Raw genomic sequence first — 18520 nt, 5'->3', positions numbered from 1 at the left:
TGCTGCTCACTCTCCAGTGAAAAGAGCATATCGCTTACCCTTAAGAAAAGTGGACAGATTCCCCTTCCACTGGCACGAGCATGGTGCATATGTTAATTTAGATCCAGTTATTTAAATGCTTTGTTAGCAAACAATTGCCTCCCCTGTTACATTTTGCTCACAGTTTTCTCTATCCCCTTCTGTGTAACATCACTGCCTATAGCAGCTTCTGCAATTAGACTGTAAAGTGCTCTGTCACCAAGATTATGTGTATGGTCCACACTATATAGACATAGACACTCATGGCCTGGTTTCATTTGGGCCAACATCGCAGGAACACAAACTGCATTTGGGATTTTGTCTGGAATGCAATTACTATTTATTGTGACATGGTAATTAGCAAGTTTGACTTCTTGGTATGGGACTTGGAAAATTATATGCAAAATAGGCATGAGATTGTCCATTCTGGCTTTCACCAACATGGTTAGCAGTAATTTGCTGAAACAAGACCCTCATGAATTTCTAAAGGAAACCCTCTCTCCATCCTCCTCCTCGCTCAGTGTCTGGGTCATAACCCTCCAGCCACAGGATTGCAGGCAATATATTTGCCAAGTCTGGGCAAACCTGTCCTCTTTTCCTTCATGTGCCATGGTAAACCAGGGGCTTCCTCTTGGATCTCACTGGTCCCAGTAATCAGACTCACACAACACAAAGAGAATCCTACTACCATATGTGTTACACATGCAGTTAGCATGTGTGCACACACACAAACATGCACTCTCTCCACAATCTTTCTCCATGGCCACGGGATATCAGTGGAAGTTCTGGGTGTGACACCACAATGTAACTTTACACGATAGGGGTCCCTAGACTACCATCTCATTGACACAGGAAAAAAGTTTGAATGCACTGTTTATTCAAAAACATGGTATGCTGCCACCACCTCTTTGTGTGGCCCTCCAGGTCCTGAACCTCACATTGTCAAGGACAGGCTTATGTCTATGCACACAGGCTAGATTAGTGTGATGCCAGGGCCAAAGTAAAGGTCAAGATACCAGTTTTAATTGCATTCAGGCACTCATAGCAGGCGTGCATGCCAGTTTTCCATGGCGGGGACATTCCTATCCAAAAAATCACTTTACCATCCTATGTCTTAACTAGTAAATGTGTATATTATATAAACAAAATGTATAGGTATTTAAAATATGGTTATGTAAAAGGCTACAGTAGTGTGCATTGTGCATCACTGTCCCAATTGTGTGTTAAAATTGGTTTGTTCCAATATCTACAGATACATGATTGGTTTTTGGTGATAAAAAATCTCTATTTACAAGTCTTTCCATTTCCATCTTCAGGTACTCAAAAACCATTTCCTGACTCCCCGTATCCTCAATTGTTGAATTCTGCTGCATCCATTGAAAGCGGAAGACACTGGACTGTGGATGAAGTCAGAGCTCTCATACAAGTATGGTCCGACAAGACCATCCAAAGACAGCTAGGAGGGACAGTGAGGAACAGACAGATTTTTGAACGTATCGCTATTTTACTTCAAGAACATGGGATTGAAAGAGACTGGAAGCAGTGCAGGACTAAGTACAAAAACTTGAAATACGAATACAAGATGGTAAAAAAGTCTTGTGGCTCGGGGGACAAAAGCAGAATGATGAGATTTTTTAATGAACTAGATGAAGTTCTTGGACCAAAAACTCCAGGCCAATTGAATCATTCCAATATGAAAAATGAGGAAGACTCGGTGATATGTACAGACAGCAGGATACTTCCTGGCTTCAGTGGTAAGGGTCATTTTTGAACGTCTTCCATTTTGCTTTTAAAGACAGCTACTCTCTCATGGAATACATTACTAGTGGTTAGCCAGGGTCTTTATCAAGTTAAAAAGACTCTTTTTAAGCCCCGCCTTCATACACCTTATGTATTAATTAACTTGAGAGAGCCTCCCTCAATCAGCAGAGACCTCTTCCCTGCAGGAGAATATGTGAGATTGTGTCGATATCTACTTGTTTGCCTGTCGGGTAATGGTGAGTTTTCCAGGTGCTGCTATAGGTTGTGTACCTTGGGGGAGGGGGGAGTATAACTCTGTAGTGATAGGAGGTGTGTCCACAGCACATGCAGGGGTAGGGTTTTGTGTGATTGAGGATGGCTTTGGGACACTATTGGATAAAAATCTGCAGAGGCGCCTCCTAGTATTTTGGGCGTTAGAATTTTCTAGTAGTCACTGAGTCCTTTTCATAAATCAACAAGCTGTGATTGCTGCTATTCAGGCTCCAGCCTTGTGCCCTAGGTAAGGGGCAGGGAACATTCTTCTGCAGATCACAGTATGTGGGTGATTGTTCTCGAAGCTGGAGCGGGCTCTGGGAGACCCCTTGGTTGTCAGACCAGCACTAGGTTGACTGAGGCACCTCGTAGTAAGGTGCCTCAGGCCATCCTCTTTTATGTTCATCTCTGGATCCTCTGTGAAAGCTGGAGAAGATGTCAATAACCCAAACTTGATCAACACCTAGTAAGGTAGTAAGTGGGCAATGCAAGGCTTGTACCCATGGTAGTGCTATGAATGGAGTTAAGAGAGGAAAGATTAGTTGAGGCTCCAGTGTTCAGAACTAACGATGGATGGGTCTCTATGGCTCTGGTACAGAACTAGACTCTTTCCTCCTTAGGGTGTCTAGGATTGCCCATATACCAGTGGACCTGTGCAACTTTAAGAGAACAGTCTTTACATTGGTGTGTATGACCTTTCTTGCCTCACTTAGAGAAGTCCTTCTATAGTCAGCGGACTCAGAAGTAGATTGACGTATTGGCAGCATAACAGTGAAATGTGAGTCCAAGTTCTCCTACGAATCACAGTGGAAAATAGAAGCAAATCCTGAAGAAAATAAATGACTGTGGTCATATGCCAGAGGTGATCAAGGTGAGCATGGAAAGGAATTAGTTCATGTGGTATCCAAGTTGATGTGGGACTCCATTAAATAGTAGGCGTGGGATGGAACAGTGTCTGTCATTAATATTTTGATACTATATATTTTCTATGGTGGACTGGCAGCGTACAAGGATAACAGGATGTGTTTTTGAATTCGTTCCTTGAACTTTCTTTGGACAAATCTAGTTAAACCATTCTAGCATGAGCACAATAGGTGTTTCCTGGTCAGTGTCACCTGTAAGGCAATGCAAGTACATAAATTGAAGGTGGCTCTAGAGGAATTTTCCTTGTTCAACTACTTAAATTGGCCTGCTATTTAGGATGTACGTGAGCCTTGTATGAAAGAACGCCTCAGTTGGTGAGGCAGGTGGGCTGTATGTTGTGGAGTATTCATGTTCTTTTTCTGGGGATGAATAACGCCTTCTTGCAGTTGAGGATTACAATAAATCTTTTGAAGGTGAAGTGGGTTGGCTTAGTTAGGGGTATAGTTGGTAGGGCTGTTGTTGTTTCATGGGCCATTATTAACAAAGAATGATTGTTGATAGCAGGACAGGTGTAATGTAATGATATCTTCTTGTGTCTTTCAACTGAAAATTCTAAAAATAAATATCCTGTTTTCTGCCACCAATAGATACTTTACAATAAATACAGATTTTTTTCTGCTGCCAATGCTTGTTATCTGGGCATGAATTAATATGAATGGGGGCTTGTAGAACACTACGTCGGGACAACTGAATAGGTTATGCAATGTAATTCTCAGCAGACTTGCAGCTATCATAATTGATACCAGTACAAAATCAACGTAAGTTCAAAACCCTGTGTAAGGTTCACTTTGCCTGTGACCAGCAAGAGTCATGGTTTCAGTCTGCCCAGTTTCACTCAGCTATTGAGAACAGCTTTGGAAAGTCAGTCTAGTACTCTAAAAGTAAACAGGGCCAGAGCGGGTGATCATGTATTCCCAATTCTGGTGTCTTCACTTTACTGCTTCCAGACTTTCCAAGAATAATTCCATGTTTTCATGGTTGCCTAAAAATGTATCTACCTTGACTTGGTGAAAATTAAAGCACAAACTGGGTGTTCAAGCTAAGAGCAAAGACCACAGCACAGCGCTCAGAACTGCACTACAAATGTGCACTTGCCTAAGCGAAGAAGAGCTGCTGATTTGGTAGCCTCTGTGTGGATTGACTTGTGGTTGTAGTATTCTTTCAGCTTATTTTGGCCTGGAAGTTTGGAAGGTTGTTTTCCAGAAGAGATCTGAGAAACAAATGTCAATTTAACAACTTTGCTGAAGGGACCTTTGCTGCGGATGTATGCAATTAGGTTTATGCAGTTGCCTTTGGTAGTGGAGCCCAAAGATATGGGCATGGTAATGTTGTGGCTCCCGAGCATTGCATAAAGTTGTTTAAAAACCATGTGAATATCTTCTAGACATTACAATGGTCAGCTCTGAGGATGACCTGGAAGGAAATGTTTTGAGGCAGAAAGTGGAAGACATAGATATTGATGGCCGGTATATCTGCTTTCAGTGTGTGTGCAGTATGAGGGGCCTCTCCTCCATTGCAAAGGGCCAGACTGGGGGCTGTTCTGGAGTCTCTAGGGTGGTTTGTGAATGACTTTAATGCCATTGCAAGTGTTAATTGGAGTAAGCCTTTGAGCTTGCCAGAGATAAAGATAGGCGCATTCATGGGAGAGGCAGATGTCTATCAGTTGTAGTGTAGGGTGAGTTAATTCATCAGGAGATAACCTTAGAGTGACAGAGTGTATGTTGTGGGTACTGAAGATGGCACTGTTCAGTTCTTTTATGGGTTCCTGTGACCTGAAAAGCCAATGAGGTTTTGCGTTTTAGGTTTGCCAAGGTGACAAAATGGAGAGGAATTGGTTTCACAAGAGCTAATGTTTGACATTGGTGTGCTTGGAGCGCTGGAAGACTAGACATCCGAGAACAACTTTGAGCACTGGCACTTATTCCTTTACAAATTAAGCACTGATTGATCAGCAGTTTCTCTAGTTTAGGATAATATTGGGTAGGTGGCCCAGAAGCAGGGTTTGAAGTGTTGAGCGTCAAGCACAAGAAAATCAGTTTTTTTAATCAACGGGCACAGGTTCTGGGTATCAGCTGGCAAGTCTTCAAGATATGGGTATGAACGAAGAGAACATTGTCGCTGGTGTTATGTGATAACACCAAGAAATTCAAGACCAGTTCTTGATTAGTCAGTTCTGATATTAAGTACAAGTGTGTCATGCAGCAAAGAAGGAACATTAGGTCTGTTTCTACTGTGCTGCTTGTTGGAGTACAGTAAATTATGTGTCCTACAAGCTTAGTTGTCAAGTAGTTCCTTCTCAAGTGCAATACCCTCAGTCAGCTTTCGACCTTTCCGTAAGACAATTTAGATTTCAGTGCTCATATGGGCCTGCACGTCCATGACTGAAATGTGTTGTTGGCTAAACAATCAATAGTTGCTTAAGTTGTCACAAGCATTATATTTTCTGTTTTTTTTAACTTGCAGTCACTTGGGAGTGATGAACACGCAACGTGTTATGTCACCCGCTTCATATCAATGTAATGCTGTTTAATTTGAACATTCAGATTTCTGTGAATATCAAAAACACTTGTCAGCACAAAGATCATATGTTGCTTTCCTAGACCAGTGGTTCCTAATCTTTAGACTTCTGTGTACTCCCAATGAATCATTATGTGAATCTAGTCATTTTGGTAAGTCATGACCTCTTGCCTTAGCAGTTTCTATGATTTGAACCCAAAACAATACACAAAAAATACAAAATCAAATATATACCTAACAAATGCTCTAATATTGAAATATTTTGTTTACTTCACAATCAAATCTAGAAAATGTTTTCAAATTTTCAATTTTGCTTCTTTAATTGTATATACTTTATTCATTTTAATGTATTAATTTTAATATATATATTTTTTTGTAAACCGCCACGGTACCCTTGCGTAGGCCTTGAAGACCCCTGGGGTTTTTGTACCAAAGGTTAAGAACCACTGTCCTGGACAATATATGATGTTTTGGCTTGCAGGTATTTGGTAGAGTGTGAAGTCCTCAATGGATCTTTCTGACTGCACTGAACTTAACTGTGGCACAATGGAACATGTTTAACTGATAAAAGCAGAACAGAGTTTAAATATTACAGTTTGTCTTTCGACAGATGATGATTCTATAAGCACCACGTCTGAGGATACTTCTAGTACTCAAGTAGCAAAAAGGATACCCAAAAAAGGTAAGCTGCTTATGAGCACAAGAACAGAGGGTATATAGATTGTTATATATATTTTTTCCTGAAATTGTCTGTACAAAGAAGGAAGAGCGGGGTGATTTGTATGTCTGCTTCTAATATGCCGTCTTGTAATAGATGTTTCTGTTGGTTGGCTGCTCAGAGTATCAGGATCTTCAGTTTCTCTCTACTGCAATCCTGCTGCCCTGTTGGGTCCTCAATCATGGATGTCCATTTAGAAAAGAAAACCATGAAGTGAAACCATAAGAACTTTAACCCAGAGGAAATCGGCAGGAGTTTAATCTTATGGTCTTTGCCGCTAGTGATATCACAGGAGGTTACTGGGAAGTAAAGAACTAACAGAACAAAGAAAGCTGCTGTGGTATCTGCTTGCACCTTTGACATCTCTATTGAAGTCATGGTTACTAGGAAACGTATGTCATAATGCTCTTGTTGCAGCTTGCTTACTATGAGTTGGAATGTTACCATTTGAAATGTAACTGGAGAGCTGATTGACCTGTTGTCTTGCCTGGATGGGATCTTCTTCCTACAATAAACCTACAACTTATATCTTCAAATCTGCCTTGCGTGATCCTTCTCTCTGGATCTCAGGATCCTACACTGGCGTAGTCGGCAGCTCATAACTTGGGAAGAAGATCCCAACAAGCTCCTTCATCTACAAGTATATTTAATTCATTTTGAAGCTCTTTAGTTTCCCACTACAAGGTACTGTCTTTTTATATTACTATTAAGAAGGGTTTTACAACCTCATTCTCCTCCCATGTCACACATCTTATGAGGAAATTTTCTTGCTTCAATATTATTTCTTCACTCTATGTGATTTTCATCTATCTAGATATTCATGTCACTTAATTGTGAGAGCTGTTTCTTCGCCCCGGATCTGCTTTGCATGCGACACTGTGTTGCAGAGACATTGTTAATTTCTCCACGTTTTGCATCAAGCCTGCACGTCTCACCCTGGTTGCGGGGACGTCTTGCTCACTTGTGTGTGTGAGACATTTACCTCAATTTTGTACTGTGCTGTGTGTTGGTGTGTGAAGTGCAACGGTTTGGGCAGAGCTTGCATATTGCAACTTACATTTTGAAACTCGCGCTCCCTGCTCTCGCGTGTTTACCTGCATGCTCTGGACTCTTCTTCCTGACCTCATGGGAGTGCTGATTGTTGTTTACTCTCAACTTCTGCCCTGCGCTCTGTGACATCTTGTGCCTCTCTCTTCCTGAAGTGGATTGCCGAGGAGTGATGTCATCGCGATTTGACCCTATTTTTAAACAAACAAGGGAACCCTCAAGGTAAGCAAGGACCTAGGGTATCAACTTGGCTCAATGGCCGATCTAGCCCAGGGATCCGAGGAGGGTATTTGACCCGGCATTTGACCCGGCATTGCCCCCAGCAGCCATCTTGTGTTTGGCTTTTATTTTTCTCTTCAAGATGATTACCTAGCAACGCGCACATGAAGCATTATTTACTGCACTATGCCATCCTGGTTTCTTGTGCTTCTTCTCTGTGATGCGCACACATAATATGAATTACTTTTATTCATTTTAAACAGAATGGAATGCTTCTGTGTCATTCATGCTTCATGTGGATTGCCACAGCTTATTATTAAATGTCCTTTTTACATGGTCGTTATTCACGCTGGTGAGCACAGCAAGTTGTGAAAAGCTCATCATTTTAAGAGAGAGGAATGATTCTGTGTCATTCATACTTCATGCTGATGGGCACAGCTGAATGATTCTGTGTCATTCATGCTTCAAACTAATGGGCACAGCGCATTGCTTTTAATACTCATCATTCACACTGGTGAGCACAGCTAATGTGAAAAGTCATCAGTTTTAAGTTTGGACAATTTCAGGGTTTTTAATATGACTTTGTTTCTCTACGTGTTTGTTCAACGATAATTTAGTATCTTGCTCACTTTCTTTATCACTAACTGTCTCACTTATTTATTTATTTATTCTTAAGTGTTGTTCCAATTTTCTTCTTCTACATAATGCAAAATGTCACAGCTCCTCCTTTCTTCTTAGTGTCACCCGGGGAGCCTCCCGTAAAGTGGCAAAAATGGAAGAAGGTCTTTAAACGTTATGCAAGGGTTTGTGGTACATCACTCAGTGCTGCACAGCGACACTGTTGGGGTCTGAGGGCCAAGGGATCTATGGTCACCTCCATGAGTTAAATGACACTGAGTCTCAGGATCTTAATGAATTCGAAATTTGCATTTCGAGACTTATGTTACTCACCTGAGAAAACTAGCATCCTCTTGCAAATTTGCCCATCTTCTTGATGAGAGGATTAGGGCTCAATTTATGGTTGGATGTAATATTGAGAGAGTTAGAGAGGAATTATGGATGAGCCATCTGTCGATGAAGTGCTACATGTGGCAAAGAGAGTTGAGCACTCTTTGAAGTGTGTTGAAATTATCAAGAAGGATAAGCAACCTATTGTACAAGTAATTAAGGCTGATGTTAAGAAACCTGTAGGGAAAGTAGAAGGAGGTGAAGTAAAAAGTAAGTTCATCATCAGAAAGTGTTACTGGTGCTATAAGCATTTAGCCAACAATAAGAGGTGCCCTGCGTTGAAAACTGTATGTTCCAAATGCAAAAGAAGGGGGCATTTTGCTAATGTGTGTAAATCAAGAGTAATATCCTCCGCAAAGGTGAAATTTGTTGATGCTGAAGATGTTTCAGAAGAAGATTTCGTTTGTGGACAAATTGTTGTTCAAATTTATGATTTGGGGGATAAGTCCAAAACATGTCCGGTTAATACTATTCTTGTAGAAGGAGAACCTACCAAAGTCCTTTTCCACTCTGGTGCCAAAATTACAATAATCTTCAAATCTTTCTTTCTAAAACAAACTTGCTAACAGAATTACTTTGTACAAACCTGACATTAAGCCTCTAGCATATGGTGAGGAGCCTATACCTCTGCGAGGTTATTTCACTGGGCTCATTGAGTATGAGCAACGTTATGTATCTGGCAAAATATACGTTTCTATGAAGGGAGACAGCATAATAAGCTGGTTTCACCAAGGAAATTTAGGGGTAATGCTTGACCCTAGTAGTAGTAATCACATTATTCTTAAAGATAGAGTTAAAATGGTTTAACACTCCTCTTCCCTCAGTACTGTTACTATAGATCACATAAAAGACAGGTTTTCTAACGTTTTCAGGGAAGGACTTGGGTGTCTGAAAATTTTCAAACTTGAAATACGTTTGCGTGCTGGTTCTCAGCCTTCATGTTTCAAAGTAAGAAATGTACCCTTAGCCATCAGGGAGGAAATGGAAAAAGAATTACAAAAACTTAAGGAAGGAGGTATAATAGAGGAAGTGGAGAGTACTGAGTGGCTGGCCCCAGTTGTCGCAGCTCGCAAATCTAATGGAAGTCTTCGTCTCTGTGTTGATTTGAGGCAACTTAATAAAAGTGTTATAGTAGGTCATTATCCACTACCCAATATTTCCGAGATGTTGGTTTTGCTGGAAGGTGCCAAAGTGTTCAGCACCATTGATCTCACTTCCGCATACCATCAAATACAATTGGATGAGGCCTCAAGAGATCTTACTGCATTTTTAACGCCTTTTGGGACTTTCAGATTTGTGAGGCTTTGTGTCGGCGGCATCTGTTTTCCAATGGATTATGGAAAAAGGTTGCAAGGGAGTATGTGTCTACCAGGATGACATTCTTGTTTTTGGTAAGGATGAGGAACAACATGGTCACGCCTTTGCGAGGTACTGGAAAAGCTGAATAAGGCAAATGTGACCATTAAAGTTGAGAAGTGTCAGTTTGGTGTCTCTTCCATTAGTTATTTGGGTCACACTATCTCAGGTGATGGACTCTTACCTAAATCTGACTTAGAAGACACATTCACTGGCATGTGTGCACCAAGTTCAAGAGAAGAGTTAATGAAATTCCTTGGCATGATAGAATATTCATAGAGAATTTTGGGGTACAAAGTGCCAACATGAGACTTCTACTCAAAAAAGGGGTTGAGTTCGTATGGAATGATGCTTGTGAACATGAATTCAAAATAATAAAAAAGAAACTCAATTCAGCTCCATGCCTTAAGAGTTTTGATCCCCTTAAAGTATCTTTTATCACCACAGATGCTAGTCTTAAGAGTTTAGGAGCAGTACTGCAACAGCAGAGTGATGAAGGCTTGTTGACTATCATGTTTGCTTCACGTGGGTTGAAAGATGCTGAGTCACGATACTCGGTCATCGAGCATGAGGCCTTGGCTGTATTCTGGGCCATAAAGAAATTCAAAAAGTTTTTATGGGGAACAAAATTCATTGTTAGGACTGACCACAAGCCCCTGTGTGAGATATTTACAAAAAAGGGGATATATTCTGTCTCCAGCAGGATTACCAAATGGGTAGTTGCCTTACAAGAATTTGATTTTGACATAAGGTATATACCTGGTGTCGAAAATGGGGTAGCTGACACACTATCCAGACTTGTGGGCTCTGTGGATGAGACTGAAGTATTGGATGATGATTGTGATGAAGATACCCATGTGTGCATTGTTGATGAAGAGAGCTGATTGACCTTGCTAACATGCCCTGCCCATCAGCTTTCAGAATTTGTGTTCCACTTCTCCCTTACATCACACAGGGTACGGTGTGTCTTCCGTGAGAGCCCAGTAAAAAGATAAGGTGCGTGTGACACCATCTGCTAGTTCTAGCAGCAACAACAAAGCGTGTGACTGTTTGGGCAACTTTGTATAGAGCTTATTGCAATTGGCACAATCTGAATCTGGTTATCCTGTATGGTTCTGTGTAACAGTTCACCTGAATCAAAGTGATTGTGTTTGGTTACATTTTGCAATTTTTAGAATTGAGTCCTTTTGGCTAGTGTTCTCTGAAGGTTGAATAGTCTAGTGTATTGTTTAGTTATTGATTATTTAATATATTTGTATTCTTATATGCCAAATGCAGTCTCATAAGCTATGGTGTCTAATTATATATCTGGTTTGAGCTTCATATGTGCTGGTGGAGCCTCATATGCATGCGTAGAGCTTCGTTTAGCAAATCCATCTTCCTTAAAACTGAAAAATGTATGTGTAAATATATTGGCATATTGGATCTTTTGATAAGTCACCTGAACTGGTAATACAGGTTGTGCTAGCAGCACAAATTTCAAAGTTCAGATCTAAGCCTGTGGGAGATGTTATTTTCCATATGCATGTGGAACAACATGTAGCAAGGGTTGATGTCACATTGCTGTATACGCTTAAGACTACGGTTTACAAGTGAATTAAATTATGTGTTGCAGGTAAAAAGCCAGATTTAACACTTCGTAAGTGGCCAATAAATGTATGCTAAAAGGTGTGCATAGCTGCCGAGTTTTCAAATCTGACACATAGCCCCCAATTTACATTTACATTTAAAAAGGTGATGTTAGAAATTTGGTCTCTAGTTGGCAGAGTCTGCACCCTGTCCAAGTAGGGACACCAATCTTAGGGTAAGCTAGATGCACACCTTCAATTAACCTTCGCTCACCCTCTGGTAGCTTGGCACAGAGCAGACATTCTTAACTTAAGAGGAAATGTGTAAAGCGTTTGTGCAACACACGCACAGTAACGCAATGATAACACCACAAAAAGACTCCCCACTGGTTTCGAAAAATAGAGAATATTTATCAATGATTTAGGAATCAATGATGGGGGAAACGCGTCTGCCCACTGGAATTTGGAAACAGATATATATATGAGTCCATGAGTGACATTGGGACACCAATCAGGGAAATGCTGTCCTCAGACTTTGGGCATTGACTCTCTTTCCGGTCTTTGATTACTGTTTTTGCAGTGCATATGTGCCGCACTCCTTGACCGGAGAAGTAATTTCACTCTACTGGGGAATCTCCAGTTGTCTTTGGCCGGTCAGTTCTACTGAACTAGGAACCATGGTCTGTGGAAAATATGTTTTAGAGCACTTAGTCGCTGAAATATTATGGTACTAGTAAGCTCATCTTTATATTGACTGTTTATGAAAGAGACTATAGTTCAAATATATTAATGCCTTCTTGAAAGAAATAAAATATGAAGCTGCCTGAAGAGCGAAGAGGAGGGAGTTCCAAGCTTTTGCTGCAGCGACTGAAGTCTCTGTCATCAGATTTACATAGATGTGTTCTCGGGACAGTTAGAAAGAAGACAGGCCTGAGAGGATCGCACATTTTTTGCATAAGATTAAAATGGAGAGTTTATGTACCAAGAGATATGGTATGTGTTCAAAGATTGCTCTGTGCACAATTGTCAAAGCTTTAAACAACGCACGAGCATTAACTAGAAGCCAATACAGTTGGGCTAAATTAGGAGATAAATGTGTTCTTTTTAAGATTTGGGCGATTAAGATTAATCTGGTTGCTGCATTTTGAAACAGCTGTAATTGATTAATTAAAGTTTGTAGTACAGCATGAATAATAGCATTACTATAGCCAGGCCTAGAGGGAAGTCAGGCAATGATAATGGTAATGTAATAAGCTTGCTTACTTAATTTAAAGAAATAAAGATCGCAGCATTTTCAGATGCCAGAAGAAGATTTTCGCCACATGATTTACTTGAATTTTCAGTGACAATTCATCATCTATACAAATATTGTTGCCATGCAAAAGTGTATTTGTGTTTGTCATCTACATTCTTTTTGAGGATATTTGCTTAAGATGTATTTGAATTCGTTGATAGCCACTCCACATTTACTTTCCCCGATTTTTCATTAACAAAGACCTCAACTGAAGACCAACCCTGGGAACATTTTACAATAGGGCAATATAATTGACATACAAAGTGGTGTCAGAGTCAAATGATATTGCAATGTGCACATCAAAGAGTTATTCTTTTCAAAGAAATAAGATCATGCATGAGCAATCAAAGAAATGGGTTTGAAATTAATCTGCTCTTGCTCAGTGCATAATTTTACTTGTTCCCTTACTCTAAATTAAATCAATTTCCCTTTTTAGAGCATTCGACCTCCAGGAGCTGTAATGGGGAAAACCACATTACCTTAGAGGAGGAAACAGACTTGCCTTGTGTCAAAAGGAAAGCTGCTGAATGTGGTAAGAATTTAATCTTTTTATGTGACTTCTGAATGTGCTCAAGTGTGTATGGAAGTGTTCTTTATAGGCATTTGTGACTTTAAATAATTTCTTCAAAATGTATTAGAGAAATCAACATCTGTGGCAAAGTAATAACATTTTAGTTTAATGGGACTGGCCTGCTGTCCAGTATAGTTTTTTAGGTCTTAGATCCTTTCAAATCTAACTCTTTACTCGAGACTTACGAAGTTAATAATAGCAAACAAGACAATACTGTGCAGTTTGATGTATGGTGTAAAATTAATATGCTGTTATAAAATCGCTAAAAGGCATTTGGTTTGTGAACCTCTGAAAGTCTTTTTTCTTTTTTGCATGTTTTGTGGAGTGCAGCCCCTAAGCTTCTTATTTTTTTGGTGTCACCAATATTAGGTCCCATGCTTCTTTTTGAACAAAGCTATACTCTGCTAGTGAGCTATAATGAGAGGGAAAAACAAACCAGGAGTTCTGTTTGCTTATTCCAGTTTGGCTCTCATAGTGTTTTAGCAATACAAAAGTCAACAATATTTACCTAAAATAAGCATGCCTATGTCATAATTTGCTGTGGACAGATGGACAGATACGTAACATGAAAACAATTGTTTCAGCGGGTTATTTAGAGGAAGTTTTTGTAAATGTGTGTATTATAACAACTAGATGAACAATGTTAGACTTGTAAAGATTCTACTGTGTTATTTTACAGAATGAATAAAGCAATTAAAATCGAATTTGTAAATCATTTACATTGGATTATCTCAACTATGAAAACAATATAAAGGGCAAAGAGAAGAAAATGGAGGCTAGAGTGTTTATGAATTTACATGATTCAATTTAGCAATGCATACTACACCGGTGCATAGTGATACCCCAAAGGAATTACTATTTCTATGTTACTTTGACCATACCCAGATTCCCAAGGTTATTAGGTTGCACCTTCTTGTTTGCCAGGGCAGAGGAGTGTCTCCACACTGCCCAGAGTAAGCAGCTGATAAATAAAATCTTAATAACAGTCAGTCAGTCAGTCAAAATACTTAATTCGGTTTATGTTAAAACCATAAAAAGCATGCTAAAACATTTTATACCAAAGAGTTATAAAACCATGAATTACATTAAAAATATTAACAATATACAAAATTTTTAAATACACGATGCACATAATCAATTCATTTTGGGTAAATTACATAAAACCACATTTCAGGGCTGAGGCATCCAAACATTCAATTAATTCATATTGGAGGATTAGGACAGGTTATACATAACTTATTATTTCTCTTAATTCTAACGGCCGCCGTAAGGAAACTGGCAACATTAAAAATTTCCCACACTTTTGATAACTGCAAATAAAGAAGAGCTGGCTTACCTTGCAAGAAGCCTTTGTTAGCTAGAATTGGGAGGATAAAACGCTTCTGAATTTCAATAAAGTGCTCACAAAATAAAATAAAATGTTATTATAATTTTATTTATCGCTGTTTGAGCCGCACATTGAGTATAGGGCGAGGCCCGGCATGGCAGTGGGGACCAGTAGTGTGCACTCTTAAGTGAGCATTTCAGTTTTGCCGGCCGTCTTAGGATGTCCAAACAGACATGTAAACGTATAACAGGCTCCCAGACACTGTCTGAGTGGCAAATAAGGCTGCTCAGACCAATCCTGGTGCTGCTCGCATGCTCGGTTTAGCATGAGAGCAGTGTCTGGATTGGGTGGGGAGCCTGTGCTTTGAGGCCCATCCACTTCCGTGCCAGAGGAGAGGAGCAACGAGGCGGCCATCAGCGTCAGCGAGAGCAGAGCAGCAGGTAAGTGTTTTTTTATTTTTTATTTATTCCCCAAACCCCCGCTCCCTCACCCTCCAGGCCAACCTACTACTTTAGATAGGCGGGGGCTGCCACTGTTGTTTGCACAGCTCTGTACAGATGCATTATAGAAATTACACTTGGAATGCTCACCGCCCAAAATGAGATTATCCCAGAACTTGCAGTGTGCACTTTTTTGTTTTACATACTTAGGGCTTTACTTAGAGTTTGGTGGGGGGGGATACTCCATCACTTAAGTGGTGGATATCCCATCCACTGTATGACAAGTGCATTATAGCCATTCACACTTGTAATATAGCTAACAGGATATCAGCCACGTTTGTGATGGGGTATCCCATCGGCTAAACTCTCAATACAGCCTTTAAGGCTGTGTGTCACACTAGATTCTTGAGCATTTTAGTCTCAAATTACTGAATAGGAAGAAAGGGTTACTTACATCATTTAAATTCACCATCACAATTTGCAACTAATTGCCACATTTTCATTGACATTGACATCAAAGCCAATCGTTTTTCTCTCATGAATAGTTATGCTTTCTCTGGTGAGGGGGTGTACATGCTGGAAATGCTTGCTGGCCTCATTCACCATGTCTACCTCTGCACACATTAGAATGATTCTCTGTACAGCAATAGAATGTAAAGTTTACTATCTGTTGTAAAGGAACAGCCCAATATTGCCATATATACCGCAAAGAATGCAGAGACTACATGCCCCATGAGTCTTAGAACTTTAAACAAACAACAGCCAATGACACTGCTCCATGACCTTCAAAATAATCCCACAATGAAAAGCACTTCTTCTTCCTTTGTGCGAACATCAATATCAGTGTTATCCATTTTTAGAATTCCTGCTTCTGGTCCGATCCTAAAAGAACAAAATAGATTGCCATAATCATCCGTGATCCATATCTTCTTTTTAAAGGTTCACTAGCCACTTTACAGAAATGCTGAACGCTTGAAAATAAAATCATCCTCCTACTTATACCAAGCTTTGTGTTCTACCTCGAATCTCCCGAGTGAGATTAATGTAACGCTGCCCAAACCTGGGTGGGATAATCCTCACCTCTGTGTCCTTAATAGAATTTAAATATTCCTTCACAATAGAATTTAAACGTTCCGTCATGATAGCTAGGATATATGACATCCTATGTCATGACCGGAAGCTCAGATTATGCAAGTTTAAAGCCTACTTACTACCAGTGATGCCACCCGCATCACTGGTTTGAAATAAAACATCTTGAAAGTAGATTCGGAAGACCAATCCATTATGTTAGGGATATCCTCCAAACAACTGTCTAGATAGAAGGCTTTAGAGGCCTCTAAGGATTTGTGTCTGTATGTATCTAACAAACGAAAGAAAATCGTATAAGTAGAGGGTACTTTTCATACAGAGTCCAAGGAGTAATCCAATTTTCTTCACCTAAATCCAGTTTACCAAAACTGGTCGATACCCTTGTTTTGTAGACTGTGGTGCCAGAATTCTTTGACCAGTTATGCTAGGACCTTGAACCTTGTATTGCCTTGCTGGTTTATGTACTGGACGCCCGATATATTGTCCAGCTTCAGTAGTATAGCGCTGGACATTTTGTTCGCTGCCAGATTTTTAACTGCGAAGAAGTCTGTCAGGAGTTCGAGACAGTTTATATGCATGGTCACATTTTGTTCTGACTAAGGTCCTCCTGTGGTGATATCCTCACAGCGAGCTCCTCAGCCTGAACTGCTGGTGTATGATTCTATAACCACTTCCGATGCCAGATCGAAGATGGTCCTCCTATTTCATGCTTTCCATATCATCCAGGTACCATTGGATTTCTGTCTTTGCCTCTTGACTGAGAGTCATCTATTCTGCGTATATCAGTCCCCTCTGAAGATGCATTCCTTTCAGCCTCTAAAATGGAGTGCAATTAAGGGGGCCTGGCAATATCTATTGCCTGTGTACAATTGGACTGGGGTGTATTGTTTTTTTCTCTATATTTTAAATATTACACTTGTTTATATTACCTAATTTCGCTTTACTCTTTAATATATTTGGTGAAAGCCTATGGCCCGATTCACAAATAAAGTAGTAAATCATCACAGATTTTCATTTACAACAGAGTGTAGATTTACTATGTTCTGCATTTCATGTAAATTCCCTGGAATCTGCACCACCAGACGTTCCCAAGAATATTCCTGGGAAATCATAGGATTTTCCAATAGGGATCCCGTTCCCGCTCTTCGGAGTTCTCTATGATTGAGATGTAATTGGTGTATGCTCATATAATGATGATCGTAATTGAATATATATTGTATAAAGACATTTAAAAGAACAGTTTTCCAGAAAAATATAAAATAGTTAGCTTGTTCTTCAATCACTAATTTTGTATAATAAAATGCACATTTGTCTGATCTAATGGAGGGTTCCATAAAAAAAAGATTTCTATCACACTATCAAATTTTTCCCAAATCATGTAGGTACCCAAGTAGCAGGGTGCTCACTTGTACATCCTCAAACTGTCAAATTCTGAGAGTATTTTGACTTCATTTATTAATGTCTTCAGCGAGTGTAGATCGACATATTGGAAAGTTTTGACATTACATCAAAGAGCTGTGACATGGATGAACTGGCATTATAGTGCTATAGAAATATGTTACCCACACAAGAGGATGCTGATTTCTAGCGAAACTATGAGACTATGTACAGTACCCCGTGGTAACAGCAAAATAGGGGAAGATTCTGAAAGAGTCTTCCCTAAATGTGAATGTAAGCGTTTGAAGATTGAAAGAGAACTCTCCAGTTTTAAGATCCTTATTCAAAATGTATGAGGATGAAGAATAAAAATGGTAAAGAGACATTATTGAATGGTCAATATGCATCTAATTGCTAGTCGCTCATAAGAGTCAATGCCATTGGGCAGCTGCAAGATAGTTGTTATTTGAAAACGTGTTGCTAACCCATAGCCCTACTGGATTGCGAAAGAGGGCAGAATCTTACAAAGATACAGGACCTTATGAATGTGCAAGGATAGCACAAAAGAACTGTGTCTGTTGGTTAGAGTTGATTTTTAAGGGAGTCTGTGATGTAGTCATCACCAATGGCAATAGTGCAGGATGCTATGAGAGTGTCAAAGCTAGACCATGTATTTAAAAAGGAGGTATGACTGGACCCCAAAACTTAGAGACAACTAGCTATACTAAATCCAGAAAGTAACATTCTACCCTAGGTACTGCATAAGTATATACTAGAAGAACAATTTACTTACCTTTGGTAATTCCTTACCTGGTAGAGACTCTATCTAGCTGCAGATTGCTTATTTTAGAATTATGCCCAGGCGTCAGACTGGATCCCGAAATTTTTCTTGAGCAGTACCTCTGCACGCCAGTAGGTGAGGTAATTCAGCTATGCGTGGCATCATCGGTGCCGGAAGTGATGTGCGATGTACCTATATAGGTGCCGCTCCATCGGGCCAACGTCAATTTCTTTTTGTGGCTTTCCACATCAGG

The 18520-nt window shown here is 39.9% G+C and overlaps 1 protein-coding gene across 1 annotated transcript in view; it reads left to right on the top strand.

Annotated features, from left to right (window-relative positions):
• PAICS (phosphoribosylaminoimidazole carboxylase and phosphoribosylaminoimidazolesuccinocarboxamide synthase) overlaps window positions 1-18520 on the top strand; it is a 450256-nt gene that overhangs the window by 280060 nt on the left and 151676 nt on the right. Inside the window, exons 8-10 of the mRNA XM_086962612.1 lie at window positions 1335-1772; window positions 6083-6154; window positions 13119-13214. Coding sequence (XP_086818738.1) covers window positions 1335-1772; window positions 6083-6154; window positions 13119-13214 — 606 coding nt within the window. The remainder of the gene's footprint in view (window positions 1-1334; window positions 1773-6082; window positions 6155-13118; window positions 13215-18520) is intronic.

The sequence above is a fragment of the Lissotriton vulgaris genome, chromosome 3_1 (assembly GCF_964263255.1).
Source record: "Lissotriton vulgaris chromosome 3_1, aLisVul1.2, whole genome shotgun sequence".
Taxonomy (NCBI): domain Eukaryota; kingdom Metazoa; phylum Chordata; class Amphibia; order Caudata; family Salamandridae; genus Lissotriton; species Lissotriton vulgaris.
The sequence above is the reverse complement of the archived record's forward strand: the minus strand, read 5'-3'. Positions and strand labels throughout refer to the sequence as shown.